General features: G+C 43.9%; 2 protein-coding genes and 1 long non-coding RNA gene across 6 annotated transcripts in view; 2 read left to right on the plus strand and 1 right to left on the minus strand.

Moving 5' to 3' along the window:
* Window positions 1–3,741: 3,741 nt before the first annotated feature.
* LOC121880722 lies at window positions 3,742–4,623 on the plus strand. Of its 2 annotated transcripts, none has more exons than XR_006091631.1 (3): window positions 3,742–3,832; window positions 4,113–4,322; window positions 4,363–4,623. It is a non-coding gene; the product is annotated as an uncharacterized LOC121880722 (long non-coding RNA). The 2 variants fall into 2 exon arrangements; XR_006091632.1 differs by having other exon boundaries at window positions 4,123–4,322.
* Window positions 4,624–4,820: 197 nt separating this feature from the next.
* sec23a (Sec23 homolog A, coat complex II component) overlaps window positions 4,821–18,643 on the minus strand; it is a 23,343-nt gene continuing 9,520 nt past the window's right edge. For all 3 annotated transcript variants that reach the window (XM_042388195.1, XM_042388194.1, XM_042388196.1), the window contains exons 12-20: window positions 18,560–18,643; window positions 11,763–11,869; window positions 11,339–11,492; window positions 10,156–10,233; window positions 9,091–9,252; window positions 8,895–8,981; window positions 7,390–7,545; window positions 5,084–5,149; window positions 4,821–4,999 (exon numbers count right to left, since the gene is read on the minus strand). The exon at window positions 18,560–18,643 is cut by the window's right edge and continues 6 nt beyond it. In XM_042388195.1, the coding sequence (XP_042244129.1) occupies window positions 4,910–4,999; window positions 5,084–5,149; window positions 7,390–7,545; window positions 8,895–8,981; window positions 9,091–9,252; window positions 10,156–10,233; window positions 11,339–11,492; window positions 11,763–11,869; window positions 18,560–18,643 (984 nt within the window). In that variant the 3' untranslated portion in view covers window positions 4,821–4,909. The remainder of the gene's footprint in view (window positions 5,000–5,083; window positions 5,150–7,389; window positions 7,546–8,894; window positions 8,982–9,090; window positions 9,253–10,155; window positions 10,234–11,338; window positions 11,493–11,762; window positions 11,870–18,559) is intronic.
* On the plus strand, window positions 14,099–17,924 carry LOC121880721 (beta-2 adrenergic receptor). The gene is made up of 3 exons (XM_042388197.1): window positions 14,099–15,929; window positions 16,988–17,141; window positions 17,230–17,924. The coding sequence occupies exons 1-3, from the start codon at window positions 15,233–15,235 to the stop codon at window positions 17,417–17,419; spliced, it is 1,041 nt and encodes a 346-aa protein (XP_042244131.1). The 5' UTR covers window positions 14,099–15,232; the 3' UTR covers window positions 17,420–17,924.

The following is an 18,643-nucleotide window of genomic DNA, read 5'->3' on the forward strand; positions in this document are numbered from 1 at the left end:
CACACACACACACATTATACACACACACACACACACACACACACATTATACACACACACACACACACATTATACACACACACACACACACACACACACACATTACACACACACACACACACACACACACACACACACACATTACACACACACACACACACACACACACACACACACACACACACACACACATTACACACACACACACACACACACACACACACATTACACACACACACACACACACACACACACACACACACACACACACACACACACACACTCAGCAGTATTGTATTTGAACAAACGCTGGAAATGTGACACACACACACACACACAGTTGTTGTCACGGCAACACAGATGCTTCCTGTTTCCTGGAGGAAGTGTGTGAAGAATGGCAGGAAGGGGAGGGGGGGGGACTAATGGACCCCTGTTGTCATGGTAACACTGCAATCATGCAGCTCGGTAACCAGCCTGCAGGTGATTGGCTGCCTCCTGTCCAGGTGATCAGAGATCAATAGAAACATATTGATAACAGCTGCCTGTGCGTCTAATAATTAACATGAATAATTAACATTAATTAACGTGAGTGTGTTTGTTTTCACACAAAGATAGTTTGTGAGTGAAGACGCGTCACTCTGAACCGTCGCCGCTCCACAACTGATCAGATCAATAAATGAATCTGATGCTGAGTTCATTGAAACTTTAGATGTTGGAAGTTAAACAAGAAGATTCAGATTGTATTAAATGTTATTGATCATCTTGAGTCTGTTATTAAAACTAAATATATAGAGATAATCATCATTATTGATCCGTCTGAGATTAAAGCTGCGTTTTAATAATCAAACAAAACTTATTGAATTCAAACTGAATAAAAATAAATTGAAAGTTAAAACTTACAATAAAACTTTACACAAGTGAAACTTGTGATCAGAGTTTTTCAGTTAAACTGTTGTTGGCGGGAAATAATAGTAACAGTAACCGGCCAATGGGGACGCGGCGCTGTAAGACCCGCCCACAAGAGGTCAGAGGTCAGCACAGCAGGAAGTCAAGTTTACCTCTGAGGTCATTTTTTAGTTTCAGTTCATTTTTATTCACTTCCAATGTATTTTTGTTTGTTTGTTTGTTTGTTTGTTTGTGCTGCCGCCTGCTGGTCAGTAACGAGCTGCAGAACGAATGAACTGAATGATTCAAACAACATCATTTATAAATAATAAAGAAAACAGCTGCTGGTTAATGAACTCATCAGACAACAGGAACGTTACATAAACGTTTATATTCATTCTGTTTATGGTTTGTTTGTTTGTTTATCTGTTCTTTCACCTGTTTTCCTCTCAGAGGAAATAAACTTTTAGCTTTATTGTGTTTTTATCCTCGATGGTTTAACTGTTACGTACTTCCACTGTTGTCAAATCAATCAATCAATAAGACAGAAAAACATCATTGATCTGCATTTAAAGACTGATGAACTCTGATTCACTACAAGTAGAGAAAGTTTTCTGAACGTCTTTAGTTTATGTTGAACATTAAAACCTTCAGAGAACAAACAGACTGAAATCACTGTCAGTCAAATAATAGTGACGGTGTGAAATAATGTTAACAAACATAATCGGATAAACTGAATGAAAGAAATGAATCAGCTGACTCACAAACAGACGACAGCAGCTCAGCGACAGTTTTTATTAGAAAGAATGAAAACATGTCTTCTCTCTGCACAACTTTACTGTTTTACATCGAACAAAGTGGACAAACTGTTCAAACCCTGGTGAAACAGGTGACAGAGGGAAGCTGTAGTGTGAGAATACGTATGATCACATTTATTTACTGAACATAAAGAAAACTATTAAAACAATTCTGAGCTCAGCTTTCACATGCAGCTGTTTACTAAACAGATCAGATGTCTGCTCATCACATCTGTGTGCAGTCCGACACCTGCTGGTGAAAAACACTAAACACAACTACAAAATATGAACTGACGTCACAACTGCTGTTATAAACGCAGGTTTGATGTTTCTGACTGTTCCAGACGTCAACAAATGTCCATCAGAACAAGTTCATGTGTCTCATCTCTTCACCTCCAGTGTTGGGCAAGTTACCTGAAAACTCTTATTAATTACTGATGACATACTCGTTGTAGGAGTAATTACATTATTTTACTCATTACTCAGCAGAAAAAGTAACTTATTACTTTACTTATGGTGGTGGTGGTACTTATGGAGTGAACACACACACACACACACACACACACACACTGCATCTTCTGTATTTAACACACTAACTAGCAGGCAGGAAACTGGAAGGATTTACTGACCATCCAGCAGCTAGTGTTAGCGTTAGCGTAGCCTCAGTGATGCACACAGACCTCAGCTGCTCGCTTCACACACCTGAACTCTGAACTAAACCAGCATCAGGTGACTCCTGAATGTAGGCGTACCTGTGGCTAACGTTAGCATCAGGTGAGGTGTACCTGTGGCTAACATTAGCTTCAGGTGACTCCTGAATGTAGGCGTACCTGTGGCTAACGCCAGCATCAGGTGAGGCGTACCTGTGGCTAACGCTAGCATCAGGTGAGGAGTACCTGTGGCTAACGCTAGCATCAGGTGAGGCGTACCTGTGGCTAACGCTAGCATCAGGTGAGGAGTACCTGTGGCTAACGCTAGCATCAGGTGAGGCGTACCTGTGGCTAACGTTAGCATCAGGTGAGGCGTACCTGTGGCTAATGTTAGCATCAGGTGAGGCGTACCTGTGGCTAACGCTAGCATCAGGTGAGGCGTACCTGTGGCTAACGTTAGCATCAGGTGAGGCGTACCTGTGGCTAACGTTAGCATCAGGTGAGGCGTACCTGTGGCTAACGCTAGCATCAGGTGAGGCGTACCTGTGGCTAACGTTAGCATCAGGTGAGGCGTACCTGTGGCTAACGTTAGCATCAGGTGAGGCGTACCTGTGGCTAACGTTAGCATCAGGTGAGGCGTTTGCAGCCAGCTGAACACACAACGTCAATAATTTTTGTCCTCCTCCGGAGCGTCTGTCAGCTGACTGCAAAGATGACACTGATATCAACCCTCCATTAGTCCGGTCAGACAGCGAGCACGCCGACCCCCAGGTGTGAAAGAGCGTTACTGGGATTAGTAACTGTAATCTCGTCCACTGCTGTTACTGAATAAAGTAATATGTTATAAAGTTCTGCGTTACTGCCCAACACTGGTCACCTCACAACAAGAATATTCCTCACAATAATATGATCTGGACTAAACAGAAACGTGACGGATGTCTGGAACAGCAGCGAGAGTCTGATTGATCACTTTGAACAGTTTGGAATCACATGACTGTGACTCTGCACCTGTACGTGCAGGTGTGAAATGTAAACAGTCTGCTGTCTGACAGGTGAGCTGATTTCTCTTCAGGTCGTTCTGTTGTGTTTGTGAAGTGGAGATATAAAGCAGCAGGTGTCTCAGGAGTCACACAAGTGCGATGTCAACAACATGCGTCGCTATTGGACGTCGCTGTTCTGAGAAGCACTAGCAGCTGGAGGATGACTGGTTGCCAAGGTAACGGCAGGCTGTGTCAGCTTGTTGGTTGGTTGGTTTTGATGAGAAGTTAGGCAGCAAAATGCAAAATGAAAACAAACATCCTGATGACAGGTGAGGCAGCAGGTGGGGTCAGGTGGGGTCAGATACGGGCAGGGGGGGTCAGATACGGGCAGGTGGGGTCAGGTGGGGTCAGATACGGGCAGGGGGGGTCAGATACGGGCAGGTGGGGTCAGGTGGGGTCAGATACGGGCAGGGGGGGTCAGGTGGGATCAGGTGGGGTCAGGTGGGGTCAGATACAGGCAGGTGGGGTCAGGTGGGGTCAGATACAGGCAGGTGGGGTCAGATACGGGCAGGTGGGGTCAGATACGGGCAGGTGGGGTCAGATACGGGCAGGTGGGATCAGGTGGGGTCAGATACGGGCAGGTGGGGTCAGGTGGGGTCAGATACGGGCAGGTGGGATCAGGTGGGGTCAGATACGGGCAGGTGGGGTCAGATACAGGCAGGTGGGGTCAGATACGGGCAGGTGGGGTCAGGTGGGGTCAGATACGGGCAGGTGGGGTCAGGTGGGGTCAGATACGGGCAGGTGGGATCAGGTGGGGTCAGATACGGGCAGGTGGGGTCAGATACGGGCAGGTGGGATCAGGTGGGGTCAGATACGGGCAGGTGGGGTCAGGTGGGGTCAGATACGGGCAGGTGGGATCAGGTGGGGTCAGATACGGGCAGGTGGGGTCAGATACAGGCAGGTGGGGTCAGATACGGGCAGGTGGGGTCAGGTGGGGTCAGATACGGGCAGGTGGGGTCAGGTGGGGTCAGATACGGGCAGGGGGGGTCAGGTGGGATCAGGTGGGGTCAGGTGGGGTCAGATACAGGCAGGTGGGGTCAGGTGGGGTCAGATACAGGCAGGTGGGGTCAGATACGGGCAGGTGGGGTCAGGTGGGATCAGGTGGGGTCAGGTGGGGTCAGATACAGGCAGGTGGGATCAGGTGGGGTCAGATACAGGCAGGTGGGGTCAGATACGGGCAGGTGGGGTCAGATACGGGCAGGTGGGGTCAGATACGGGCAGGTGGGATCAGGTGGGGTCAGATACGGGCAGGTGGGGTCAGGTGGGGTCAGATACGGGCAGGTGGGGTCAGGTGGGGTCAGATACGGGCAGGTGGGGTCAGGTGGGGTCAGATACGGGCAGGTGGGATCAGGTGGGGTCAGGTGGGGTCAGATACAGGCAGGTGGGGTCAGGTGGGGTCAAATGGTGTCAGATACAGGCAGGTGGGGTCAGGTGGGGTCAGGTGGGGTCAAATGGTGTCAGATACAGGCAGGTGGGGTCAGGTGGGGTCAGGTGGGGATCAGGTGGGGTCAGGTGGGGTCAGGCGGGGTCAGGCGGGGTCAGGCGGCACTGGAGACGGCGAGCTTCTTCAGGTGATCCATGAACACCTGCAGACTGACGTCGTCTGTCAGGATGGGAGCTCCAGACTCCTGCAGACAAACATGCTTCATTAATCACTCACAGGTCAAAGGTCAAGCTCAGGTTAATGCTATATGTGAGGTCAGAGGTCTCACCTGTCCCCAGGTGTACATGTTGTTGTGTGTCTGAGAGGGGTTCACTTTGGAGAGCAGGAAGCGAGCCTGGAAACATCATCATCATCATCATCAGTCTGTTTATATGTGTATATGTTGATATATAGTGTACATATAATGATGTATAGTGTATATAGTATATATATATAATGATGTATAGTGTATATAGTATATATATAATGATGTAGTGTATATAGTATATATATATATAATGATGTATAGTGTATAGTATACATATAATGATGTATAGTATATATATAATGATGTATAGTGTATATAGTATATATAATGATGTATAGTGTATATAGTATATATATATAATGATGTATAGTGTATATAGTATATATATAATGATGTAGTGTATATAGTATATATATATATAATGATGTATAGTGTATAGTATACATATAATGATGTATAGTATATATATAATGATGTATAGTGTATATAGTATATATAATGATGTATAGTGTATATAGTATATATATATAATGATGTATAGTGTATATAGTATATATATAATGATGTAGTGTATATAGTATATATATATATAATGATGTATAGTGTATATAGTATATATATAATGATGTAGTGTATATAGTATATATATATATAATGATGTATAGTGTATAGTATACATATAATGATGTATAGTATATATATAATGATGTATAGTGTATATAGTATATATAATGATGTATAGTGTATAGCATATATAATGATGTATAGTACATATATAATGATGTATAGTGTATATAGTATATATATATAATGATGTATAGTGTATATAGTATATATATAATGATGTATAGTGTATATAGTATATATATAATGATGTATAGTGTATATAGTATATATATATAATGATGTATAGTGTATATAGTATATATATAATGATGTAGTGTATATAGTATATATATATAATGATGTATAGTGTATAGTATACATATAATGATGTATAGTATATATATAATGATGTATAGTGTATATAGTATATATAATGATGTATAGTGTATAGCATATATAATGATGTATAGTACATATATAATGATGTATAGTGTATATAGTACATATATAATGATGTATAGTGTATATAGTATATATATATAATGATGTATAGTATATATATAATGATGTATAGTGTACAGTACATATATAATGATGTATAGTATATATATATATATAATGATGTATAGTGTATAGCATATATAATGATGTATAGTACATATATAATGATGTATAGTGTATAGTATACATATAATGGTGTATAGTGTATATAGTATATATATGATGATGTATAGTGTATAGTATATATATATAATGATGTATAGTATATATATAATGATGTATAGTGTATAGTATACATATAATGATGTATAGTGTATATATAGAATGATGTATAGTGTACAGTACATATATAATGATGTATAGTATATATATAATGATGTATAGTGTATAGTACATATATAATGATGTATAGTATATATAATGATGTATAGTGTATAGTATATATATAATGATGTATAGTGTATATATATATAATGATGTATAGTGTACAGTACATATATAATGATGTATAGTATATATATAATGATGTATAGTGTACAGTACATATATAATGATGTATAGTATATATAATGATGTATAGTGTATAGCATATATGATGTATAGTATATATATAATGATGTATAGTGTATATAGTATATATAATGATGTATAGTGTATATAGTATATATAATGATGTATAGTGTATATAGTATATATATAATGATGTATAGTGTATATAGTACATATATAATGATGTATAGTATATATATAATGATGTATAGTGTATAGCATATATAATGATGTATAGTACATATATAATGATGTATAGTGTATATAGTATATATATAATGATGTTTAGTGTATATAGTGTATATATAATGATGTATAGTGTATATAGTATATATATATAATGATGTATAGTGTATATAGTATATATATATAATGATGTATAGTGTATATATAATGATGTATAGTGTATATGGTATATATATATAATGATGTATAGTGTATATAGTACATATATAATGATGTATAGTATATATAGTATATATATAATGATGTATAGTGTATATAGTATATATATAATGATGTATAGTGTATATAGTATATATATATATAATGATGTATAGTGTATAGTACATATATAATGATGTATAGCGTGTATATAGTACATATATAATGATGTATAGCGTGTATATAGTATATATATAATGATGTATAGCGTGTATATAGCGCTCCACCTGGCTGCCCCCGTGCTCCGTGTCGATGTATCTCGGCATGGGGAAGCGAGTGTGCAGCAGCTCCTGAGCGTCGTCCACCGGAGCCTGAAGGAGATGTCTGAAGTTCTCGTACTCAGGCATCTCCTGATAACCTGCCTTCCTCCACTGAGCCACCGTCTGACAGGGAGACAGGTGGGGAGAGAGAGACAGACAGGTGGGGAGAGAGAGACAGGAAGTATATATAGTGTACCTCTCCTTGTGTATGACATCACACAGGAAGTATATATAGTGTACCTCTCCGTGTGTATGACATCACACAGGAAGTATATATAGTGTACCTCTCCGTGTGTATGACATCACACAGGAAGTATATATGGTGTACCTCTCCTTGTGTATGACATCACACAGGAAGTATATATAGTGTACCTCTCCGTGTGTATGACATCACACAGGAAGTATATATAGTGTACCTCTCCGTGTGTATGACATCACACAGGAAGTATATATGGTGTACCTCTCCGTGTGTATGACATCACACAGGAAGTATATATGGTGTACCTCTCCGTGTGTATGACATCACACAGGAAGTATATGTAGTGTACCTCTCTGTGTGTATGACATCACACAGGAAGTATATATAGTGTACCTCTCCGTGTGTATGACATCACACAGGAAGTATATATAGTGTACCTCTCCTTGTGTATGACATCACACAGGAAGTATATATAGTGTACCTCTCCGTGTGTATGACATCACACAGGAAGTATATATAGTGTACCTCTCCGTGTGTATGACATCACACAGGAAGTATATATAGTGTACCTCTCCGTGTGTATGACATCACACAGGAAGTATATATAGTGTACCTCTCCTTGTGTATGACATCACACAGGAAGTATATATGGTGTACCTCTCCGTGTGTATGACATCACACAGGAAGTATATATAGTGTACCTCTCCGTGTGTATGACATCACACAGGAAGTATATATGGTGTACCTCTCCGTGTGTATGACATCACACAGGAAGTATATATGGTGTACCTCTCCGTGTGTATGACATCACACAGGAAGTATATGTAGTGTACCTCTCCGTGTGTATGACATCACACAGGAAGTATATGTAGTGTACCTCTCCGTGTGTATGACATCACACAGGAAGTATATGTAGTGTACCTCTCTGTGTGTATGACATCACACAGGAAGTATATATGGTGTACCTCTCCGTGTGTATGACATCACACAGGAAGTATATATGGTGTACCTCTCCGTGTGTATGACATCACACAGGAAGTATATGTAGTGTACCTCTCCGTGTGTATGACATCACACAGGAAGTATATATGGTGTACCTCTCCGTGTGTATGACATCACACAGGAAGTATATATAGTGTACCTCTCCGTGTGTATGACATCACACAGGAAGTATATATAGTGTACCTCTCCGTGTGTATGACATCACACAGGAAGTATATATAGTGTACCTCTCCGTGTGTATGACATCACACAGGAAGTATATATAGTGTACCTCTCCGTGGTAGATGAGGATCTGGAAGAAAGTGTCCATCAGCAGGATTCTGTCTGGCAGGATGCTGCTGCTGTCCAACAGGACCGGCTGAAACACAGACACTCTGATCAATCACTCATCAATCGTAATACAATACAGATGTGTACAGGTGTATGTCCAGGTGTGTACAGGTGAACAGCTGGCGGCGTGTGTGTACCTCAGGTGGGCCGTTGAAGGAGTAAGCGTACAGCACAGGTTGGATCATGATGAGCGCCTGCGTCAGGTCCTGTCTGTTGAACTGATGTCTGTAATATGAACTCTCATCTGGACTGTTGTTGAACACCTGGAGGAACGGAGAGCGCCGCAGGTGGAACATGAACTGAAAGAGACGTACAGGTAGAGGTGGGAGTTAGTCTTCACCTTCAAATCTCAAGTTACTGCGGTGAGAATCAAGCAAGTCAAGTCCAGTCATACAGGAAGTCTGACGATCGACCCAGTTTACACATTTAAATCAGTTAAAAGACGGTCGTCATGAAAAGTTGAGTTTTATTTTGAACAGTAATGAAAACTGCTGCAGCCTGCTTACACTTCATACATCTTATTGATATTTGACATGTTGTGCAATCAATAACAAGCCTCCTAAATGAATGAACAATGGAGCCTCTAAAGTTTGTATAACAAACAATGACATGACAGTACGAAGCCTCCGGCCGTGGCTCCCCTTCATCTACATGCAGAGTGTGTCAGTAAGGTGTCGGACCACCACCTGCCGACAGAACAGCTTCAGAGCTCCTTGTGACTGATTCTACTGGAAGGATGAACAACATTCTTCATCAAGATATTCCCTCATTGGGTGTTGATGTGGTGGTGGTGAGAGCGCTGTACAACAGCTTGGTCCAAACCCTCCCAGAGGTGTTTACTGATGTCTTTCCCATAGATCTAAATGCAGATGTCACTGGTCACTGTTCCTGTTGAAACACCAGCCAGATGAACAGTGACTGAAGCTGCTGCCACAGAGCAGGATGTTAACTGCCTCACGGTACCACGCAGTGCATCTGTGTGGAAATATCTGCGTTATGTTTCTCCACTCATTTACTCCGATTTGTCCTTTTATTTGTCACCCGTCTGTGTATTAAATGCTTCATCATCATCATCTCATCAGCATCTGTCTACTGTCCGCTGTGCAGCACAACACAGAACCCTCTGACGAGTCCACCTCTGCATACAGAGAGTATTATGGGATGTGTTCAGGTACAGTATAGTATTATGGGATGCGGATCACCTGAGGATAGAGGGAGAAGGTCTCGGAGAATCTGAAGGAGTTGGGATCGTCTTTGTGGTAATCTCCGAACTTCTGACACTGAGGAGACAGAGAGTTTTATTAGTATTAATAATGAGCAACTATAAGTTCGTATCAAACCGTTTTTAAGTAAAATAATTGAAAAGCTGTTTTTCAACAACTTCTTGGAACCAAAGAACCGTTTTGATATCTTCCGGTCAGACCACATCACAGCACTGATGCTCCTGTTCAGGTCTTCATGAACATCCATTTAAACACCGTCAGCGTCTCAGTATTACTGGATCTCAGTGCCGCATTCGACACGGTCGACCACAACATAGAACTGGACAGACTGGGAAACTGGGTGGGACTTTCTGGCACAGTACTAAACTGGTGTGAATCCTACTTAAAGGACAGGGACTACTTTGTGTCTGTAGGTAATTACACATCTGAGCAGACTAAAATGACACATGGAGTTCCCCAAGGCTCCATTCTGAGGCCTCTTCTGTTCAACATCTACATGCTCCCACTGGCTCAGATTATGAGAAACAACTAAATATGTTACCACAGTTACACAGATAACACACACATTTATGTAACCGTATCACCAGGGGGCTCTGGTCCAGTACAAGCACTGAGTAAGAGCACTGAACAAATCAATGATTGGATGTGCCAGAATTTTATTCAATTAAACAAAGATCAAACTGAAGTCATTGTTTTTGGAGCCGAGAAAGAACGTTTAAAAGTCGATAATGTTAAAAACCACAAATCAAGCCAGCCTGCTGGTTTATAAAGCACTGAATGGTCTCTGATCTGCTGCTACATTATGAACCATCCAGACTCTCAGGTGGTCTGGATCAGGTCTGGATCAGGTCTGGATCAGGTCTGGATCAGGTTTTATGCTCCACATATCTGAACAAACTCTCAGTTCTTTAAACCACAGCTGAAGATTTTCTGTTTGTCTTTATTAAATCAAATAATTATTCATTTCTTCATTTCTTGTATTTTATTCTATTTTAGCTTCTTTTTGTTTTCTTTTCTCTTTAATGATGATTTTTAATTGTATTTAAATGTTTTTATGCCTTGTTGCTGAAACCTGCTGTGTAAATAAACTCGCCTCGCCTATTGATGACACAGACAAACGTTGAGCAGCGGGGATCGAACCTGTGACCTCTGCATGACTCACCAGCCTGATGAGCTGTCTGTCCAACCATCTGAGGACATCAGGCCCCTCCTCCGTCTCCGCCCGGTACACCGCCAGCCTCGCCATGAGGATGGCTGCCGCCTCCTGATCGAAGGACGCCGCGATGCTCTGGATCTGAGTCTGAGCGTCTGCCCAGCTAAGGGAGGGGGGGGGGGGGGGGGATGACATCACACCTCTGACCCTCTGACATCACAGACATGTTTTACTTCTGTCTAATAATGTGTGAGGTGTTTAAACACATCAGGTGGTCCGTGGGAGGCGTCATTAAGATAATCATGATAAATACCTGAGTCAGGTCCTGTACAGGTGTGCAGTATATACAGGTGTGTGTGTGTGTGTGTGTGTGTGTGTGTGTGTGTGTGTGTGTGTGTGTGTGTGTGTGTGTGTGTGTGTGTGTGTGTCTTACTTTCGGGCGGTGGTGGTCACTCGGATGCGTCTCTGTCCTGATGAGTGTTGGTACTGAGTGACAAACTGCAGAGCTCCTCGGCCGCCCTGAGGGATCGGAGCGTTGTGCTGCAAAACAGAAACAGCGTTTTATAGACGAGCTGCGGATCAATAATCATATTCTGCTCATTTCCAGCCTCTATATTTATATTCTGGGGCTCAACTGGAATAAAAACTCCTTATTGATCTTCTACTGGTCCTTTATGCAGCCCCTCAGTTCAGCCTCTGTCTCTAACAGGCCGTTTTAGCTCCTGTCTCTTTAAGCCCCGCCTCCTGATGAGCCCGCTCTGTTCTGATTGGTCAGCTTCAGGAAGCTTGCTCCGGCTCCGGAGGCTACGTAAACAAACCGTGGTATACTAACCTTAGCAACAACCTTAGCAACCAAGGCTACAGAACGGACGGCTGCGTATGGACACGTGTGACGAGTCGGCGTATTATTAGAAAGAACGTCGTTCACATCAGGAGCTCAAACCGAAAACAGCGAGCAGCGGCGCTCGCGTCGGGCCTCGCTGTTAACCTGCCGCCTGTCTGAGCGTCGTCCATCGCCAGATCACCAGTCAGTGCACAGATTTGATGCTCGGTATCATGTTTGTTAAATCTACGTCTGCTGCACATCACGTTAAACTGACAGCTGGTGTCCATTTCAAACACAAACAGACTGTCACTACTGTCTGATGCAGCTTCGCACACCTGCATTTATTTATTTATTTATGGGTACAGGGGCCATGCGAGGTCCCAGCCTGTCAGAGGGAATCCAACCGTTCACACAATGACGGCGCAGCCATCAGGAGCAACTCTTGCCCAAGGACACTTCGACATGCAGACCGGAGGAGCCGGGAATCGAACCGCCGATCTTCTGATTACTGGACGACCCGCTCTACCTCCACAGCCACCACATGATTTTTACTGTTCAGTAACTTGCAACATAGTCTTAAAACCCAACATGAAAAAAAAATTGTGATATATTTATGCCATATCGACCACCCGTAGGTCGACGCCCTGACTTCTGACTTGCAGGCAGCATTTCTGCAGACGTTTACATTAAGTTTCTGAACTTTGATCATGTTTAACATCCGACATTAGAACAGGATATAAATAACAAAAGCAGAATATGAACCCTTGATACCCATGATACATGATCAATTAGATTATTATTTGATGCTGCACATCTCAGGTGATGTCACATGTCTCTGCAGTGTTTCTACCGGCAGCCTTCTCCAGGAGTAACTAACCCTAACTAACCCTAACTAACCCTAACTAACCCTAACTAACTCTAACTAACCCTAACTAACCCTAACTAACCCTAACTAACCCTAACTAACCCTAACTAACCCTAACTAACCATAACTAACCATAACTAACCATAACTAACCCTAACTAACCCTAACTAACTCTAACTAACCCTAACTAACCCTAACTAACCATAACTAACCATAACTAACCCTAACTAACCATAACTAACCATAACTAACCCTAACTAACTCTAACTAACCCTAACTAACCCTAACTAACCATAACTAACCATAACTAACCCTAACTAACTCTAACTAACCCTAACTAACCCTAACTAACCCTAACTAACCCTAACTAACCATAACTAACCATAACTAACCATAACTAACCCTAACTAACCCTAACTAACCCTAACTAACCCTAACTAACCCTAACTAACTCTAACTAACCCTAACTAACCCTAACTAACCATAACTAACCATAACTAACCCTAACTAACCATAACTAACCCTAACTAACCCTAACTAACCCTAACTAACCCTAACCCAGGATGCTGACAGCAGCAGAGTGAACAAACGCTTTAACCTGAAGAGTTTCTACTCTGCTGCTCACATGACAGCAAATGAATCTGAGTCATAAAACATAAACACACACACACACACACACACACACACACACACACACACACACACACACACACACACACACACACACACACACAGACAGGCAGGACGTCTGATGTGTGTTCAGGTGGAGAATCCTGCTCTCTGATTGGCTGCTTCACACCTGAATCCAACCAGAGCTGCTCAGTGGTCTGAGGTTTAACAGCAGGGTGACGATGATTACACACCTGTACACCTGTCATTACCTGAGTCAGGCTGTGTGACACGTGCGTGCGCGCACACACACACACACACACACACACACACACACACACACACACACACACACACACACACACACACAGGATATTGGATGTTCAGGTAGTGTTGACACTACAGCACTTGTCAGCAGATAACTGTGTGTGTGTGTGTGTGTGTATGTGTGTGCCCTCATCATCCTCTCAGCAGGTGACTGACAGCGTCACCACGGCAACGCCTCCTCTGGAGACACACACACACGCAGCAGGACACGCCTCTGTCAGTCTGCTCTGTGATTCACTGTGATCGTCTCTGATCAGATCTGATCGATGACTTTAAAGATCAAACAGGTCACTGAAGGCATCATCCTCTGGTTTGACCTTTGACCCCTCTGACTTTGCTTCACTGGACCGACAGAAAGTTGAGGAACTAAAACACACTGTGAGCTCCTGTTTGTGCTTCTGCCTCGTCTGATTGGTTCCTTCACCGTGGAGCAGAGCGGACGGTTTTGCTCCTGCAGAGGAAACAGGTTGTTTGTACTTTAACAGATATCTGATGATATTTCAACATCAGTGCGAGTCTCTCGGTGAGTTCGGTTCAGTCGGCTCACCGCTGTGACTCATCACACTTCATGTAAACTCTGCGGTGACGGAGGTCGGACCGAGCGGCTCTGCAGGATTTACAGTCTGTTTATATCAGAGACGTCCGCTCGGCTCTGAGCTTCAGACTGAAGGAGTGTGGAGTCGATTTCATCTTTCTGAAGACACGAGTTTAAACTTCAGCATCATCCTCGAGCCAGAAAACAACCTTCACACACGAGGAGTGAGCCGAGGTGGAAGCCGCAGGGAAGAAACTAAAAGAGGAATTAATCTTTTAAGTCATTTTTGTTTCAAGCAAAAATGCCTCAAAAAAGAAATCACAGCTAGAAGATGGACTTTGTTCTATTTTCTGACATTTAATGGACAACTTGATTAATCGATGATGGAAATGCTCGTTATCGGCTTCCCTACTGGAGACTTTGATTGGGTTTGAGCTTCAGCATCATGTCAGAGTCAGAAAAACATACTTTGTAAAAGAAGAAGCAGAGGTGAAGCTGGGAAGCTGTTTCCAAACATCTGTCACTTTTTAATTGTCTAGAAATAGTTCAGACTTGTTATTTGTAGAGAGAAGTTGGTGGTTTTCCTGCTCAGTCTGATCACAGCAGCACCTGGTGGACGATAGAGGAACTGCAGATGAACACGTGTGTCGCTGCTGCTTTCTGGACAAAAAGGTCTCCAAGTGTCATCAGATGTCTGATCTGTGATGTAATCGAGACACACGTCCTGCTCTGTGTCTGAAGATGGCCGAGGCTCTGCAGACACTATACGCCGTCCTGATGGTTGTGTCGGGCGTGGCTTCCATCTGCGGGAACCTCCTCCTCCTGCTGGTGCTCCTCCTCCACAAGGATCTCCAGGCGGACACGCTGGGCCTCACCCTGAGCTTCAGCCTCAGTGACCTGGCCCTCGGACTCTCCATCATCCCCTTCGGAGTCTACAACAGCCTGGCCCGGCCCGGCGGGTACACCAGCGAGGGCGTCCTGTGTCAGGGCAGCGGCTTCATCTTCCTCCTGCTGCAGACGTCCTCCATACACTCGCTGACGTGGGCCACCGTCGACAAGTTCACCGAGATCTGCTTTGCACTCAGCTACTGCAGCATCTGGACGGCCGGACGGAGCCGGGCGGTGCTGGCGCTGGTCTGGTCCTTCTGCCTGCTGAACGCTGTCCTGCCCCTGCTGGGGTTTGGCAGCTACGCCTACAGCGAGTCACGGTTCCTCTGCTGCCCGAGCTTCACGCCCGACAACAGGCATTACGTGGTGCTGTGGATGTTAGCGGGCATCGTGGCGCCAATCCTCACCATGTGCTCTCTGTATGGATACATCGTTTATGTGGCCCGGAAACAGGCCAGGAGGGGAACCTTCATGTGCAATGAGCTACACTGCTTCTACGTTCCTGCCAACAATTACCTGAGGAGCTCCATCGTCATGGTCACAACCTCAGGTGAGCTCATGCTCCGCCCTGATTGGTCGCTGACACAGTCTACCTCTGCAACTAGTCCCTCTACCTCTGTAACTAGTCCCTCTACCTCTAACTAGTCCCTCTACCTCTGTAACTAGTCCCTCTACCTCTAACTAGTCCCTCTTCCTCTGTAACTAGTCCCTCTACCTCTAACTAGTCCCTCTTCCTCTGTAACTAGTCCCTCTACCTCTAACTAGTCCCTCTACCTCTAACTAGTCCCTCTTCCTCTGTAACTAGTCCCTCTACCTCTGCAACTAGTCCCTCTACCTCTGTAACTAGTCCCTCTTCCTCTGTAACTAGTCCCTCTACCTCTAACTAGTCCCTCTTCCTCTGTAACTAGTCACTCTACCTCTAACTCGTCCCTCTACCTCTAACTAGTCCCTCTACCTCTAACTAGTCCCTCTACCTCTGTAGTCCCTCTAGCTCTAACTAGTCCCTCTAGCTCTAACTAGTCCCTCTACCTCTGTAGTCCCTCTAGCTCTAACTAGTCCCTCTACCTCTAACTAGTCCCTCTACCTCTGTAACTAGTCCCTCTACCTCTGTAACTAGTCCCTCTGCCTCTGTAGTCCCTCTACCTCTAACTAGTCCCTCTACCTCTGTAACAAGTCCCTCTAGCTCTAACTAGTCCCTCTGCCTCTGTAGTCCCTCTACCTCTGTAAAAAGTCCCTCTACCTCTGTAACTAGTCCCTCTAGCTCTAACTAGTCCCTCTACCTATGCAACTAGTCCCTCTACCTCTGTAGTCCCTCTACCTCTAACTAGTCCCTCTACCTCTGTAACTAGTCCCTCTACCTCTAACTAGTCCCTCTACCTCTGTAACTAGTCAGTCTACCTCTAACTAGTTCCTCTACCTCTGTAACTAGTCCCTCTAGCTCTAACTAGTCCCTCTACCTATGCAACTAGTCCCTCTGCCTCTGTAGTCCCTCTACCTCTAACTAGTCCCTCTACCTCCGTAACTAGTCCCTGGTGGCCTGTTAGTGTCTGATTGGCTCTGCTGTGACCATGTGACCTGGTCATGTGCTAACTAACAGTCTGTTTGCAGTGTGCCTGCTGGTGTGCTGGTTGCCCTACATCTCTGTGTGTCTGTACGAGACGTTCAGCGGTCAGCAGAGTCCCGCGGTGACCTCTGCCCTCTCCGCTTGGCTAGTCCTGACCAGCGCCGCCCTCAACCCCTGGATCACCTGCATGATGCAGACGTGAGTACGACTCTGACACACCATGAAACATTAGGATTGTTGTCGTTATGGACAGAAACATAACTTCTGTTTGTCTGTATGTCTCCAGCAGGTACAGGGCAGCGGTGCGTAGAAGCATCATCAGGTTTATTCGGATGTGTTCGTGTTCTGGGACGTCTCTGGAGTCCCGCCCCCAAAGCTCCGCCCTCCACCTGGACACAGCTAATCGCATCAGCACAACGACGGCAACAACGTGCCCACCTTCATCACCAAAAACACCCACACCGACACCACCATGATCAACGCCACCGCTACCACCTCTTCATCATCAGACCATCAGGGTAATGTTTGTCACAAGATGCACTGAGAAGTGCACTGTGGGAAATGTAGTTCATCCTTTCATCCTCTGTCTCACAGTTGGACAGATGAAGACAGTTGCTGTTTATTCCACTCTGCAGACGTTCGGCTGAGACATTTCTGTCGATCGTCTGACACTTTGATTGGATGTTTGTCATGAGATGTGTCCACAACCTCTGTGAGCTTATTTCTTTGGTTTCCTTTGATCAATAAACCTTTAATCACTCACCGGACTGGGCTGGAAACACATTTTTATCTCTTTATTTCTGCCCACTAAAACCTTGAATGTGTCTGTAACTATCATCAGTGTCTCAGTGGGATTCATAAAAGAATCATCTGTGATCTGAGCTGCTGCTGCTTTTACTCTGCCGCCCCCTGCTGTCTGCAGCCTGGAGCTGCTGCACGTCTGCTGACATCATCCTGAATCAATCAAACTTTATTTGTACAGCAGCTTTCACACAGATTACTCAAAGTGCTTCACAGATGTCTGACGAGCCGATAATGAGACAGAACAAACTGAGACGAATAAACACGAGAAATAATAATTATGTAAAATGTAAAAATTGTGAATATGAAATGTAAAAAAATAAAATAGATTTAAAAGGTTAAAACTATATTAAGAGCAGATGAAATAGAGAACAAAGAAGAGGGTAAAAATGTATAATATTAATAATAAAATAAAATTTTACAACATGACTACAATAAAATAAGTGAATAACATAAATAATGTCAATAAATCAAAAGGCTTTAGACGCAGGTTTAAAGACATCATCGGTGTCTGGGTTCCTGATGGTAAATGTGCACATTAATGGCGGCCATGCGAGGCGCCAACCTGCCCGTCAGAGGGATCTAATCGTTCACACGGCGACGGCTCGGCCGTTGAAGGACGCTTCGACATGCGGACCGGAGGAGCCGGGAATCGAACCGCCGAACAGCGGACGATCCGCTCTACCTCCTGAACCGCAGCCGCCACTATCGTTCATACTGATTGATTTTGTGTTTATTGATCAGTAACTCGAGTCATTCAGCAGCTTCATACTGATCTCAGACCCCCTAAAAGGTCAGAGGTCAGGTGTTCGTACCTGGTTGACCACCTCGAAGTAAAGAGCCAGCGTGGTGGTCGGGTCCAAACCGCAGATCTTCCACTGACACGTTCCTCCAGTCCC

This window comes from Thunnus maccoyii, chromosome 16, assembly GCF_910596095.1.
Source record: "Thunnus maccoyii chromosome 16, fThuMac1.1, whole genome shotgun sequence".
Taxonomy (NCBI): Eukaryota; Metazoa; Chordata; class Actinopteri; order Scombriformes; family Scombridae; genus Thunnus; species Thunnus maccoyii.

What these genes read in the sequence shown, in the direction of transcription:
- LOC121880721 (XM_042388197.1), top strand. Translation starts at nt 15,233, where the DNA reads ATGGCCGAGGCTCTGCAGACACTATACGCCGTCCTGATGGTTGTGTCG. An exon ending in CGTCATGGTCACAACCTCAG is followed by an intron (nt 15,930 to 16,987) that starts GTGAGCTCATGC and finishes GTCTGTTTGCAG; the next exon opens with TGTGCCTGCTGGTGTGCTGG. An exon ending in ATCACCTGCATGATGCAGAC is followed by an intron (nt 17,142 to 17,229) that starts GTGAGTACGACT and finishes GTATGTCTCCAG; the next exon opens with CAGGTACAGGGCAGCGGTGC.